The sequence below is a fragment of the Trichosurus vulpecula genome, chromosome 2, assembly GCF_011100635.1.
Source record: "Trichosurus vulpecula isolate mTriVul1 chromosome 2, mTriVul1.pri, whole genome shotgun sequence".
NCBI lineage: Eukaryota > Metazoa > Chordata > Mammalia > Diprotodontia > Phalangeridae > Trichosurus > Trichosurus vulpecula.
Window position 1 is genome coordinate 35,187,524 of NC_050574.1, and position 14,442 is coordinate 35,201,965.

The following is a 14,442-nucleotide window of genomic DNA, read 5'->3' on the forward strand; positions in this document are numbered from 1 at the left end:
GTGATGGCTACAAACAATAAAGGTTGACTCTACCGTCTGATCAAAGGCAGCCCACCTCCTGCCTCCCCGTCTAGGCAGAGAGGTGGTGGGCAATGGGTGTAAAGAAGCCGGAGCACAGTCCTTACTGGTTACAAGAGAGGGCTCTGGGGGCAGGGGTGGGGGGAAGGAGGGGGGATTCAAAATAAGAAAATGATAATAATCGGCACAGCTGCGTTTAGAAGAGCTTTAAAGCTGGCAAAGCCCTTTAATTACCTTCTCATTTAATTCACGCAATAACCCTGAAAAGAGTGTAAATGTAGCATTTTTTTTGTTTAAAAAAAAAAAGGTCAATAAAGATGAGGACTAAGAAAAGGCCACTGGATTAAGTAAGAGGCTGTTGGTGACCTTAGATAGAACAATTTCAGGAGAGTGGTAGGGACTATGAATGTGTATGTAGGTGTATATGTGAGTATGTATGTGTGTGTGTGTGACTGTGTATGTAGGTGTGAGTGTGTATGTGTGAGTGTGTATGTGTGCATGTGTATGTAGGTGTATGTGTGTGTGTGTGTGTATGTAGGTATATGTGTGAGTGTATATATTGGTTTATGTGTGTATGTGTATGTGTGTGAGAGTGTGTGTGTGTGTGTGTGTGTGTGTGTGTATGTTCCTAGTTAGACTGTACCTCACCTGAAGGCAAGAATCATAGGATCAAAGACCTGGAAGGGGACCTTAGACAACCTCAAATCCAACCTCCTCATTTTACAGATGAGGAAACAAGAGGCCTAGAGAGGTCAAGTGATTTCCCCAGGTCATGCAACTAAGAAACATTTGAACTCAGATCCTCCTCTTTCCTAATCTCTTCCCCCCTGTTATGTTAGTTCTCTCTCTCTCTCTCTCTCTCTCTCTCCCTTCCTCTTTCCTCTCTTCTTTCTTTCTGTTTCTCTCTCTTCTTTCTCTCTTCCTCTCTCTGTTTCTCCCTCTCTTCCTCTTTCCTCTCTTCTCTCTCTTCTCTTCTTTCCCTCTTCCTCTCTCCTCTGTTTGTCTCTCTCCTCTTCTCAATTTCTCTCCATCTCTTTCTTTTCTCTTTCCCTCTTCTGTCTTATCCCTCTCTCATCTTATATTTCTTCATCTATATACTTATACTGAGACCTCCCCTCTCCCAAGTGCCACAGAATGTAAACTGCTCAAAGACAGGGAGCTCTGTCTTGTGCACCCCCAGATCTATCTAGTGTTCTCCTAGAATTCCCCAGAATTAGGGAGATGACAACTCAGTCTTCAGCTAAAGCAGAACTCTAGGTGCAAAGTGTGGATGCCATCCACTGCCCAGGCTCTGGTCCCTTCCCTTGGCTTCATCCCCATGAATCCCAAACCTTTGTGTCTACTCAGCAGAGAAGATGCCATGTCAAGAACCAACATTCATTCATCCATTTGTCCCGCAAATGTTTATTGAGCATTTGGCACCATGCTGGGTGCTGAGAAACTTGGGATCTTGGGTTGGGGTGGGGGTGTCAGAGGCCAGGGAGATCTAGAAATTGGGGAAGCTGGTGCCTTCTTCAGAAAGACGTTATGGTGATGAGAAACCAGACAAAGGGCTGGTCAGTGGTACTTTCTTCCCAGAGCTCTCTGAGCCTCAGGGTTGTCAGAGTCTTGGAGGTCCTTCAGTGGTTACGGTTCCATTGGTACCTCTTCATTAGAGTTTGGGGCCTCAGGCTTGGGTCACCTTATAGGCACTTTGAAGGGGCAGAAGAGAGGAGGCAGTGAGAGAAGGACCTCCCCCCTCTGGCACCCCTTGAGCTTCCCAGCCACCCCCCCCCAACTTTCTATGGTCTCACCTTCGCTGCTGCCTTCGGCACCAGCGGAATTGGCGGCACCGATCACCTGGGAGAAAGAATTGGGTGAGGACAAAACTGTAAATCACACTCATAGGGGTTTGGTCCTTGGGTCACAGATGGGGAAACTTCACCCTAAAGGTGGGGTAGGGATTGATCCCCAAATCACACAACAGACCGGGGGCGGAGCTGGTCTGCGAATGTGGGGCCAATGACACCCAGTCAAATGTCTTGTCCCTCTCCAGACTAGACCTGGAACCTGTGAGCTTCCCAGCTTCCCCTCCTTCTTACTGGTGAGGATGAGGATGCCTGTGATGAAGAGTATAGCAGCTGCAATTAGACCCCTCTTTCGGAGAGTATATTCATCTGAAAGAGAAAGAGGAGGGGGAGGGGGTCACGTGGGGAGCATTCAAAAGGGGAAGGAGCCCCTTTGTTTTTCCTGCCCCCTCCCCTTCCCTGGGTCCCAGTCTGGAAGAATGACTCACTACTTTTGAAGGGATTCCACTCCTCCATACCTGGGGAAGACAGAAAGAAAGTCAGGGGGAGAGGGCCTTCTTTCTTACAGCTCCTCCCTTCATCTGTTGTGCCTTAGAATGTGAGCTCCTTGAAGGCAGGAACTGTCTGTCTTCTCGTTTGTATTCCTAACACTCAGCAGCAACAACCACAACCAGCATTCCACCCACTCTGACCCACTGCCTCCCAAAGTCATCTTGACCATGTAGAATTCTAGACCAACTCCCTGATTTGGCAAATGTGAGGAGACTGAGGCCCAGGAAAATGACTCATTTGTCAAGGTCCAATAGGTAGTGAATGGAAGAGACAGGATTGGAACCCAGGGCTTTTGATTTCAAATCCAGCTCTCTTTCCATTCTATGACCCTCTCTCCCTGGTCTCGGTTTCAATTCAATTCAGTCCCTTATCTGTAAAATGAGCCGGAGAAGGAAATGGCAAACCACTCCAGTATCTTTGCCAAGAAAACCCCAAATGGGGTCACGAAGAGTCGGACATGACTGAAAAGACTGAATCACGACAATAAAAAACACTTATAGGCCTAGTCTGTGCAAAGCATTGTACTAGGAGCCAGAGATGCAAAAAGAAAGAACAACGCCATAACAATAAAAGTAGGTAAACTTTTTTGTTGTTGGAGTCAGATTCTACCCTTTGTGACCCCGTTTGGGGTTTTCTTGGCAAAGATACTGGAATGGTTTGCCATTTCCTTCTCTGGCTCATTTTACAGATGAAGAAACTGAGGCAAGCAGGGTGAGATGACTTGCCCAGGGTCACACAGCTAGTCAATGTCCGAGGCTGGATTTGAACTCCTGAAGAGGGGTCTTCCTGACTTCAGGCCCAGCACTTTATCTATCCACTGAGCCAGGCCACCTAGCCACCCATAGCTAGCACACAGCACTTTAAAATTGGCAAAGCACTTAAATTCTATCCTATTCACCTTACACCACCACCCTGAGAGGTAAGGGCGATTATTCTCCCCATTGAACAAACGAGGAAACTGAGGCAAACAAGAGTTTTTAAGTGATTTGTCCAGGGTTACACAGATAGAACTCAGGTCTTTCTGACCCCAAGTTCAGTCCTTTATCCACTTCACTGTGCCATGCTATTCTTCCCTCTCTGGAAGAAACTGGTTCACCACTTCCCTTGGTGACCCCAGCTGCCCAGCTGCCTCTTTTTTCCAGCCCTTGAGGAGCTTTCATTCTATTAGGATAAGCAGAGAGGAAGAAGGGAACACGGGGAGGGAGTAGGCTGGTGCCCCAAATGTTTAATTGAATGATGTGAACAAAGGAATAGAAGGAAATATATCTAGCATGTGTTCTAAGGATAGCCCGACTACTAGATATTCTCTGAGGTCCCTTCCAGCTCCAGATCCTGTGATCCAAGAACACAGGTCTTCAGATTCCTAAACCCAAGGTTCTCTCCTGTTCTAGGCTGATTCCTAAGGGATTAGGGAGGAACAGTTGTAAGTGGCTATGGGAAGGAGAAAAGGGAGGGGGGACAGCCAAATCCTATTACCTCATTCCCAGAATGATTCCCACAGTGTGTGTGCCTCCCTGCCAAAACCCTCCTGCCCACCCCCATTGAAATGGGACCCTGGATCCCTCCTTCCTGACCAGGGCTGGGGTACAGGAGTCACTGACCAGAAGATGTGGAAGGAGTCTGGGGGCTTGTTCTGCTGGCCACAGTTCTAGGTTCCATGTTACCTGTAGAACACAAGAGAGAGACTCTGTACACACAGCTGTGCTAGAGCAGGACACAACCCTGCCCTCAGGAACCTTATATTCTAATAATGGCCAAAGGTTAAGAACAAGTATGTTATTAGGATCCTTGTTGTTTGTCCTCCACCCTCAAAGAGGACCATGACATTAGGAAGGTGATGTCACGATATGCAGGTGAATTGGATTGGGCTGGGCAAAGTCACCAGCCTCACTCTTTCCAGTCCAGCAGTGATAATATAGGGTGTCCCTAAAGTCTGGACAAATAGGAAAAAATGCATATTTTGAAATATTTAGAATATCAACAGACCCTAGCCCCCTTGACTTCTTTTTCTGGGATATGCTAAAGGAGAAAGTGTACTCAATGAAAATCACAGATGTGACACACTTGACTGAACGCATAAAGAGTAAGTGTGCTCAAATTGACGGCCATGTGGAGTTATTGCATCGAATTCACATGAATCTTGTAAAGGACATGAACCTTTGCATCACAAATGATGGAAATCATATTGAAGATGCTATTTGTTAATATTCCAATTAAATAAAATGTTATTGAAAATTTCATTCATTTCATTTCTTAAAAATATGCATTTTTGCCTATGTGTCCAGACTTTAGGAACACCCTGTAGATCAGGACATCTGGAGATGGCCCAGAATGCAGTGGGGGACCTTGGTCCTTTTTAAGCTAAGGTCTTTCCCACTAGGAAAAGGGAGAGGAAAGGAGTAAGTGAAAAGGAGAAAAGGAAAGGCCAGGGAAAGTTCTAGGAGAAATTTGAGCCCATTATTGTGATAGTAAAAAAGAGGAAAAATTTTATCTATTCAACAAGAAGAAAAATTTATAAGAGGTAAAAGACTACACCAAATAAAGTATTTGCACATCAAAAAGAAGAAAACACACAGCTGGTAAGTGTGAGGCCACATTTGAACTCAGGAAAAAGTCTTCTTGGTTCTAAGTCACTCAGCACTCTATCCACTATGGCGCCACCACCTAGCTACCCCATACTGTCTACCATTCATTCATTCATTCAACAAGCATCTCTCTGCTCCACTTGACACCATTAACTCCCCTCTCCCTAGAACCTCTTTTCTCTCTAGATCTTCATGACACTGCTCACTCCTGAGTGCCCTCTGACCCCTCTGTATTATCCTTCCTTGGATCATCACCCATATTCCAACCCTTCTCTCCTGACCTCTCGGTGGTCTCATCAGCTCCCATGGTTTCCTTGGCACAGGGAACTCCCTGATAACAAACCCGTCTTTATCAGTGCAGGTCAGCACCTTCTCAACACCTTGAAGCCTTGTAGCCTAGGTGCCCAGGATCACACTTCTACTACCATTAGAAAAAAGACTCAAACCCAGGTCTTTGAGATCAGTTGTCTATCCCTTTACCACTCTGCCTTGAGAATTTAAATTAAGTTATTAAATGATATGCCATATATAAAGCACTCTACAAATCTTAGTGCTAAAGTAAAGCCAGTTATTATTATCATTATTATGATTATATTAACAAAGACAGTTAAAAGCAATGAAAGTCCATGCTGGTCAGGAGGTGCTTTTGAGGGCCATGGTACAAGGCTATCGGAGCTGATGGAACATCAGGGCACCATGAGAAGTGTCAAAGATGAAGAATAGAAGGAAATACAGGCAAACAGATGAAGGTATGCAGAGAGAAGGATCTCTCTTGAAAAACAAAATAATGGTAACAGTCAGGAAAATCTGAAAACCAAAATACCCACATAGACATGAGAGAGATCTGTAGAGGGCACAAGTAAAACAAACATTTTGGCTATCTTGCTAAATGATAATCTTGTACTTTTTTTTAAAACCTGACTATGTGGTGAGATGTTATCTATATAAATAACAGCGTTTTATGGTGGATGCCAGAGTCTGTTTGTGCATTAGAATGCTTGTTTCCAGGGCAGCTAGGGGGCGCAGTGAGTAGAGCACCAGTACTGGAGTCAAGAGGACCTGAGTTCAAATGTGATCTCAGACACTTGACACATTTGCTAGTTATGTGACCTTGGGCAAGTCACTTAACCCCAATTGCCTTGCCTTCCACCCTCCAAAAAAAAAAAAAAGAATGCTTGTTTCCACTGATGGTCATTAAGCTCAGAAGAGATAATATGCAAAAATGGAAGGGTCTGCAGTTTTCAGAACAGGGACCTCCCACTGATTCAGTAGGTGAGGCCCAAGGAGGAGAAGTCATTTGTTCAGGGGTATGGTACACAGACCGTAAGTCAGATTTCAAGGGGGAAGAGCAAGGTTCACCTCCACGACCTTGGCAACTTTCTTCTCTGTGAGGCTCATTCTCTAAACTGTGAAATGAGGACCCTATGATGGCCTTGGAGGTATCTTCCATCTCTAAAGTCAGAGACAAGATTTGAACCTGGGGTCTTCCTGACTCCAAACCCAGCTGTGCCCTACAGGACATACTGACTCTTAGAATAAAAACGAAATTTAAATCTGATGAGGGAAAATGTCACTGTCACATGGGGGAAAGGGGGAGGGGGGAAAGGCTTCCTGAATTAGGGAGTCTTGTTCTAGGCCTTGAAAGGCGGAGGGGGGGAGGAATTTGGAGAAGGCTAGAGAGGGCAGATGGAAGGGCTCACCATGGTGTGAGAGAGGAGATGAGGCGAAGGAATATGAGAATTTTAGGCCCTTCATCATTGCTCTCCACTCTCCCACTTACCCATCGCTGAGGTTGTTCCCATCTTATTCTCTGGCTGAGTCTGGCCTGTGTCTTTCCCCGCAAGGAAACAGAGGAGAATGAGGCATGAGAAATGAATGAAGTCCTCCCTCCCACGAGGCTTGGGGCCCCAGACCCTTTGGATGAATCTACCCAAAGTTTCAAACTCTCAAGTCTCAGCCCATCTCACCCCATTCCCAGCTGAATTGGGAGATAGGTGTGGAGCTGGGACCAGGGTCTGGGTCACTCTCCTTTTCTTCCTCCAGCACCCATGAACCCCAATTACCCTCCTCGTCCTTGACAGGATCCCTCGAAGTCAGCAGGAGCTCTGAGGTGGTTGGGCCTAGAGCTGGAGGTGGGGCAGAGTGGGTGGAAGAGATCTGGGGCTCATTGCAGTCCCCATGGCAAGCCCCTACATCTGCCAGGCCCCCTCCCCCCCAATCTCTTCCTCCTGACTCCCCCATTAATTCCTTACCTGTGCTTAAGCTTGAAGCAAGTGGCTCCTCAGATGGGGTGGAATGGTTTTTCTCCATCATGTCTAAGTCGGGGACCATCGATGTGCCTAAGTGGGGCACCATGGACATATCTAGTTGAGGGGCCAGTAGGGGTTGCAAATGGGGGAGGGAAGGGTCTTCCACTCCCACCATTTTTCCTAGCCCACCCACCCCCTACTCAAGGCAGAGCTATATAATCAAATCTTTCTCATTGGTAGCTTTGGGGGTAGAAAAGGAATGTCCCAACCCCCTAAAATTTTTCTTTAGCTACATTCGAACTTAGGGGCCCTTTTACCATAAATCTAAACTTGGAAAGGGCCTCTGAGTTCATCTAGTGCATCTGTCTTACAGGAGAGAAAACAGAAGCCAAGGGAGGAGACATTTCTTTGATCAAGGTCTCACAAAGGCAAGAAGGAGCAAATCAGGGCTGGAACCCACACCTTCTGACCCAAATACAATACATTCGTTCTGCCCCACAGGTGATGGTCTTCCCATTTCTGTCTATTAAAGCCCTGTCTTTCTTAAAGATCCAGCTCAGGGGACAACATGAAACCTTCTCTGAGTCCTTCTTCCTTCTCCTATTTGGAAAGCACTTAGCACAGTGCCTGGCACTTTATAAATGCTTCTTTCCTTCCTGGTAGATACAATGGGAAGAGTGTTGGCTCCAAAGTCAGAGAACCCGTGTTTGAATCTCTACCCCTGGCTTTTTCTACCCGTGTGATTTCAAGCAAGTCACTTAACTTCCTCACTTTTTCTTTCTGTAAAATGAGGGGTGGGGACTAAATGTTCTCTGAGGTCCCTTCCTGCTCTATGAGCTTGTGTCACTTCCTTTCTGAGACTCAGTTTCCTCATTTGTAAAAAGGGATTGGAACAAGCAGCCCTGGAGGTCCTGATGTAGGATGCTGTACAAATGGTGTCCTGTCCGATGGATCTGTGCTCCTCTCAATGTGTGCATTTCCTCCAATAATGCAGATTTTAGCCCATCCCAGCTTGCTAGAGCATTGAAATGGAAGATGTCCCAAAGGGTTATGGAGAGGCACACAGCTGGGTGTGAGTAGGCTGTGATACAAATAAGGAATTAGGAAGGAGAAGCTGTGGAAAGGACAAGCTCCAAGAAATGCATGTGTGGGGAGGAAGGTGGGTTAGTGCAGTGGAAAGATCACATGATAGCTGATGGTCAGGCTCATGTGCTTCAAGAGAAACTCCACATTTTGTGGACTTCTGGGTTGTCCTCAAGGGGGCACATTGACAAGAGTTAGATGTTGGATGGGACGGACGAGCATGGATGGGTTGTAATCTGGGGCTTCGGAGACGAAGGTTTAAAAGAAGTGACCCAGTTCCCACCCTCAGGGAGCAGAAGGCCCCAACGGGAGTGATAGAAAGTAATGGAACATTACTGAAATCTAATGAAAATGAGGGGAGAAGGGGAAATTGTAGTGTGACTCACCTTGGGTCCATGAAGATGGGGCCAAGCCCAGGAGGAGGAATAGAAAGTAGAGGTGTCCTGAAGCTGACATCTGTAGGAGGTGCGGAGGTGATGGGGTTGAGATATGTGAGGAAGGGGTCTCCAACTTCCTGTAGGGGCTGCAGAAAATTGGGGAGGGGTGGTGGAATCTGGGGAGAGCTGTGGGTCTGGCATTTGGACTCAAGTTTGTCTCTGAGGAACATCACAGACCAGTTTCACTCCCAGAAGCCCTTCCTCTGCAGAGAGCCCGGGGAGGAAGTGGGGAGATGTGGGGGGAAATTAATTCCTCTACTTCCCCCACTCCTTTACCCATCCCCATCTCAGCCACTCCGCCCCCTGCTCCCCTAGAGGAAACAGGAAGCAACCAGCCTAGGGAGGGTTTGGCAGCCACTGTTGCAAGACCTTGCTTAGAGCAGATCCAGCCCTCCTCTTCATAGCCCCCTTCCTCCACTTCATTTTCAAGCCAGGCACAGGCTTCTCCCAGTCCCTTACCCTGCCAGGCAGCCAGGGTCAAACTGAAAGGAGCTGGAATGGATGGGCCCACTTCCTTCCCTTTCCCTCTCTGGGTCTGTCCCTCTCGAGCTGAGGAACCCAAAGGGAGGCAGGGCAGAGAGGCATCATGACTTAACGGCCTCCTGCTCTAGCAGGAAAACATGAGCTGGCTGGAGAGGGGGGGAAGGAGGGAGAAGCGGGGAGGGGGGAGAAGCGGGGCAAGGGGGGAGAAGGGGGGGGCGCAGTCAGAGCCGGGACCATGGAGAAAGAGAAAGAAGAACAGAGAGAGAGGAGGTGAGGGAGAGCCAATCTAAGTGAGAGGTACTGGAAATAGAAAAGAAACCTAATGGGGAGGAGAGAAGGGAAGAGAGCAGAGAAAGGGGAGAGAATGGGAAAGAAGAGAGGGGGCAGAGAAAACTCGGAGACCAGCAAGAGAGCCTGAGAGGGTGGGTAACTGAGAGACAGAGGAACTCAGAGCGGGCAGAGGCAGCTAGGAGAAGCAGAGGGGAAAAGAGGATTCAGAGGAGAGCCCCGGAGACAGAAAGGGACAGACACACATGGGCAGAGAGGAGAAAGGGCCCAGGGCCAGGAGGTGATGCTGGCCAGAAAATCTCACCCCCTTGCCCTAGGGCCTAGGGGAAAGGGAGCCCGTGGCCGCAGAGGAGGGCTTTACCTTGGAGCTGGGGGGTCCGGAGCTGGTGGCCTTGGCCTGGTGGGGACAGGCAGGGCGGGGTGGGGAGCCGAGGTGGGAGGGGGGTGTGAGAACGGGGCGGGCGGGGGCCAAGACTGGGAGAGTCATTTCCTCTTTGGCTTCCTGGCTTCAAAGCCAGGGCGGGAGCCAGAGAGAGACTACGTAGGGGTAGAGTGGGGGACACCCCAGTACAGGAGAGCGTGGGGTGAGGTATAGAAGACACCCTGTGGGGAAGCTGGACAGGGTTGGACATCTTGGAAGTCCCTACACGTTCTCTGATAGGAAAAATAACCAGCACGGTCAGGTTGGGAGGAGGGGGGAAGGAGGAGATTCAGGGTCCTTGGGATCCTCCCATTCTTCCCTTCCCTTTATCTTGGGGGGACTCACTTTATTCTCTCCTCTTCCCCCCAAACAAGAACCAGGAAGGACACAGAGAGACCAGAGGGGAAAAAACCCTGAATCCACATTTATTGAGCTCAGAAGGTAACAAACAGGGGGTCAGGGCTCAGATGCCTGAGTCCCAGGAGGGCAGCAGGGGGTGGGTGGGTCTGGATACCTGGGATCTAGGGGAGGGTCTGAGGCTGGGGAGTGGATGCCTGGATTCTAGGAAAGAGGCAAGGCAAGGAGTAGATGTCTGGGTCCTAGGAGGGGACCAGGGGACTGGATGCCTGGGTCCATGAAGGAATAGGGGTAGATTTTATTGCAGAAGCCTCAGGGAGGGGGGCCAGCCCTGCCCCCAAGGGGGCTCAATGCTCCGGGCCCTGGGCACTCCCTGTGGGGTGAGGAGTCCAGTTTGGGGCACAGGCAGCTCATATAGAAGGGGAACATTCACTGATGTGAGGGGGGCTGGGAGCAGGGGGCCCCAGCAATATCCATCCCTAACCCCTAGGGTCTTTGAGATGGGGGCAGCAGCAGAGCTGGAAGGGTCTCCTCATGTTACACGGCTCCCCCTGGGGCTGCAGGGAAAGAGACATGGGGATATAGAGAGGTACAATTTCCCACCCCAATTTCCCCTCTCCCCACACACACCACACTCTCACACTCTCATCTTCTGATCCCTTGCAGTATACACTTGGTGGTTGGTTAATTCCAGTCTCCTGCTGTCTTTCTTCCCCCTCCCCCTAAGGTGATTGCGATAGGCACTGATTTCATAGGTAGAGGAAACTCCCAGGTGAGGACCTCAGTGCAAGTCTCCTCCGATAGTCTTAGAGGGCTTAATCCAAGAGATAGAGTAATTTGCCCAACATCACACATTCACTATGTATCAGATCTAGAACTTGAGGCTAGGTCCTCCTTACTCTGAGGACAGCTCCCTATTCAAAACAGGCCAAGAAGAGCAAGACTTAATCTGAAAGTCCTTCCCAAACGCAGCTAGTTTTCTGCTGTAGTATCCATCCAGGTACAGACTATTCCCACCCCCACCTCTACACACACACACACACACACACACACACACACACACACACACACACACACACACACACTCCCTAATGATGAGAATCAAGACTTACAGTTTTTAATGGTCGGACTGCAGGAAGAAAGGAATGAGAAGAAACTGTAAGGAGACCAAGACAGAGACAGGGAGACTGATAGGGGCAGAGGAGACACAGAGACGGAGGGAGACCTGAGACAGTGGCATATAGGTAGAAACAGATAAGGAAGGTGACAGAGAGGAACAGAGAGACAGAAGCAGATGGATGAACAGAGAGAGATGAGCACAGAGGTAGACACAGAGGGGTATACAGGGAGAGTACAAGCCAGAGAGAGGGATTGGGGGAAATAGAGGAAGCCCACCCTCATCCCTAACCCCCCAAAGACACTTCTGACCTGGAGTCTGACTTCCTACACTTCACTTTCTTGCCTGTAGAATGAGAAATGGGAAGACGGGAAGAAGAAAATCTGAGACTAGAGTTGGAAGCCAGGGAAAATAGTCAGGAAGGGACCCACCCAAACTCAGCATGGTTGCCCCATAACCCCGGGGGTGGGGATGCTGTGGTCCCAGGAATGAGGGCTTGTATAAGGGAGCCAGAGCTCTGGGGGAGGAGCTCTGGATTGGGAGCTGGAGGGGGGCTTGCCCTGTGGGGACTCAAGGTTAGGCTCTGTGCAGGTAATGAGAAGGCACTTACTGAGTATAATGAGGATGCCCAGAACGAACATGATAGTAGCCAGAGTAAGTCCCACGATGCGAACAGAGTCATAGTCTGAGAAGTGAAACAGCACTGTGGTGATCCCCACTGTGTGTAGACTCTTCAGCAGCCCCTCTCCCCAAGCCTCATTCTGCTTCTACCCCAACTTCTGTGAGCCTCAGTTTCCTCATCTGCCAAATGGGACCTCATGGGGGTGGGGGGTAAGGTAGGGCCTGAACTGAGAATTTGAACTTAACTCTGAAGGGAGATGAATAAACCCTAACACCCAAGCCGTTCCATCTTTCCCCAAGTAGGTACCCTGCTACCAACTCCCAGATGTCCTGTCTGCTTTAGACTGCCCCCCTCCAAATTAGCTGATGTGGCCTTGAAAACCCCCACTATATTTGTTTTAACAGTAGCCTGAGCCCAGAATAACTTCAGGGGGCAGGAAACCTCCCAGGCAAATCCAAGCCAACAGGATGTAGACCAGGGGCAGGCAGGAAAGATACTTGGATTAGCAGCCACGCCTGGTGTTCTCCTTGTGGCTAACCAAAAGGGCTGGGCCTCATTACCTGTGTGACAGCCTCAAGACCCCCTCCCACCATATCCCCAACTCACCATAGTAGAAACGGTCAGTTTCCTGAGAAGTGGCTGAGGGAAGAGAGAAAAAAAAAGAGGGGGGAGAGAGAGACAAAAAGAGACAGAGAGAGAGAGAGAGAGAGAGAGAGAGAGAGAGAGGAGAGAGGGAGGGAGAGAGAGAGAGAGAGGCCTAAGACTCTCTGTCTCCTCCTTTCTGTCCCTGACCCTATAGGATGGATCCTGGTTCTGCTACTTACCACATATGGCAGGGAACCTGATGCCTCAAGGTCACATGTGGCCCTCTAGGTCCTCAAGTGAGGCCCTTTGATGTTCTGCCTTGAGGCCATAGGTCCCTGGCCCCCCACTCCCACTATGGGAACCCAGGCAATTCACTTAGCCAATCTGGACATCAATTTCCTCACTTGTAACATGAGGCTGGACTCCATGCTCTCTAAGGACCCTCCCAGCTCACATTTCTATAGTACTTTAGGATACCAGCTCATTTGATCCTCACAACCCTGGGAGACAGGCGCTATGATGATCTCTGTTTAGAATTGAGGCAAACGGAACTTAAGTGACTTGCCTAGAGTCAGTCACGCAGCTGGTAACTGTCTAGGCAGGATTTTAGCTTAGGTCTTCCTGACTCCAAGTACACAGCTTGGCTACCTCATCGCTCCTCTCTGCTCACTCTGTGGTCCAGCCATACTGGCCTGTTTGCTGTTTCTCACACACAGTGCTCCGTTTCCCATCTCTGTGTCTTTACATTGACAGTCTCCCAGCCCAGGAAAGCACTCCTTCCTCCATGCCACCTCTTGGAATCTCTGATTTACTTCAAGATTCAGCTCAGTTTCATCCCCCTAGTGGCTAGCAACTTCCTGCCAAAATTAACTTGTATTTATTTTGAATATATTTTATATAGGTCATATAGCATCTATATCAGGTACATTGTATATATAAAGATATATATATCTTTGTTTTCTATCTATGTCTATCTTCTATCTCTATCCAGTATCTTCTATCCATCATCTCTCAAGCTCTCTTCTATTTCCTGTCTCTGTATATCATCCGCCCCCCCATCCATCCATGCATCTATCTACATCCATCCATCCATCCATCCACTTATCCATTCATTCACTTATCTATCTATCCATCTGTCTGTCCATCTACATCTATCATCCATTCATCCATATATCTATCTATCTGTCTGTCTGTCTGTCTATCTATCTACATCTCTCATCCATCCATCCATTCATCTACATATCTCTCTATGTCATCTATCTTCCCTGAGAGAATGCAAGCTCCTTGAGGGCAGGGATTGGTTCATTTTTGGCTCCATGACCCCATTATCCATCAGAGTTCGCACTTAGGTGCTTACTACATACTTGTGGACTGACTACCTGCGTCAGGGATTCTTTCAGAGCGTCACTGATTGGCAGGTATCTTTGCAGTAAGTCTGTTCCACCTCCTTACACTTATACCTAATTTAATCTATTTCATCTTTTTAGACTCAGTTCAAAATCTCCTCTTGGCTTCTACTTTCTCCTTTGTCTAGTGAGGAAGATAACTCACATTCACATAGTGTTATCTCCATTTCACAGATGAGGGAAACTGAGACTGCTTCTCCCCCTCTTCCCCCCCCCCCCACCTAGCTAGTAAGGCATGAGTCCAAGCCAGGTTTTCTTGACTCCAATTTCCAGTCCTCTTGCCACTATACTTGCTTCCTTCCACCCTGTGGGAGCTTTCTCCCCAAACTCTCCCCACCCCACCCCAGTTCCCACCCTGAGACTCCTGTCCTGTCTGTGTGTTATGTGTCTTTCTCTCCAGCCTCTCCCCTCAGTCTAAGGGTTCGCTGAGCTTGTGCCCCAGATGGGAGGGG

The 14,442-nt window shown here is 48.6% G+C and overlaps 2 protein-coding genes across 2 annotated transcripts in view; one reads left to right on the plus strand and one right to left on the minus strand.

Moving 5' to 3' along the window:
* Positions 1–14,442, plus strand: part of LOC118839020 (zinc finger protein 850-like) — a 902,460-nt gene that overhangs the window by 716,262 nt on the left and 171,756 nt on the right. The gene's annotated exons all lie outside the window — the stretch shown is intronic.
* Positions 1,403–12,038, minus strand: FXYD5 (FXYD domain containing ion transport regulator 5). Its single transcript, XM_036746477.1, has 11 exons — positions 11,988–12,038; positions 11,689–11,722; positions 8,661–8,730; positions 7,195–7,281; positions 7,006–7,068; positions 6,723–6,773; positions 3,959–4,021; positions 2,294–2,323; positions 2,100–2,174; positions 1,812–1,857; positions 1,403–1,709 (listed from the first exon to the last, which is right to left on the minus strand). Exons 3-11 carry the CDS (start codon positions 8,728–8,730, stop codon positions 1,685–1,687), a joined length of 510 nt encoding a protein of 169 aa, XP_036602372.1. The 5' UTR covers positions 11,689–11,722; positions 11,988–12,038; the 3' UTR covers positions 1,403–1,684.

Bases quoted from the DNA above. Each gene is read 5' to 3' on its own strand.
- FXYD5 (XM_036746477.1), bottom strand. From the start codon at position 8,730: ATGTCAGCTTCAGGACACCTCTACTTTCTATTCCTCCTCCTGGGCTTG. The intron at 7,069-7,194 runs GTAAGGAATTAA...CCCCACCTCCAG, and splicing joins TGCTTCAAGCTTAAGCACAG to CTCTAGGCCCAACCACCTCA. The intron at 1,710-1,811 runs GTGAGACCATAG...GCCCCTTCAAAG, and splicing joins TGCCGAAGGCAGCAGCGAAG to TGCCTATAAGGTGACCCAAG.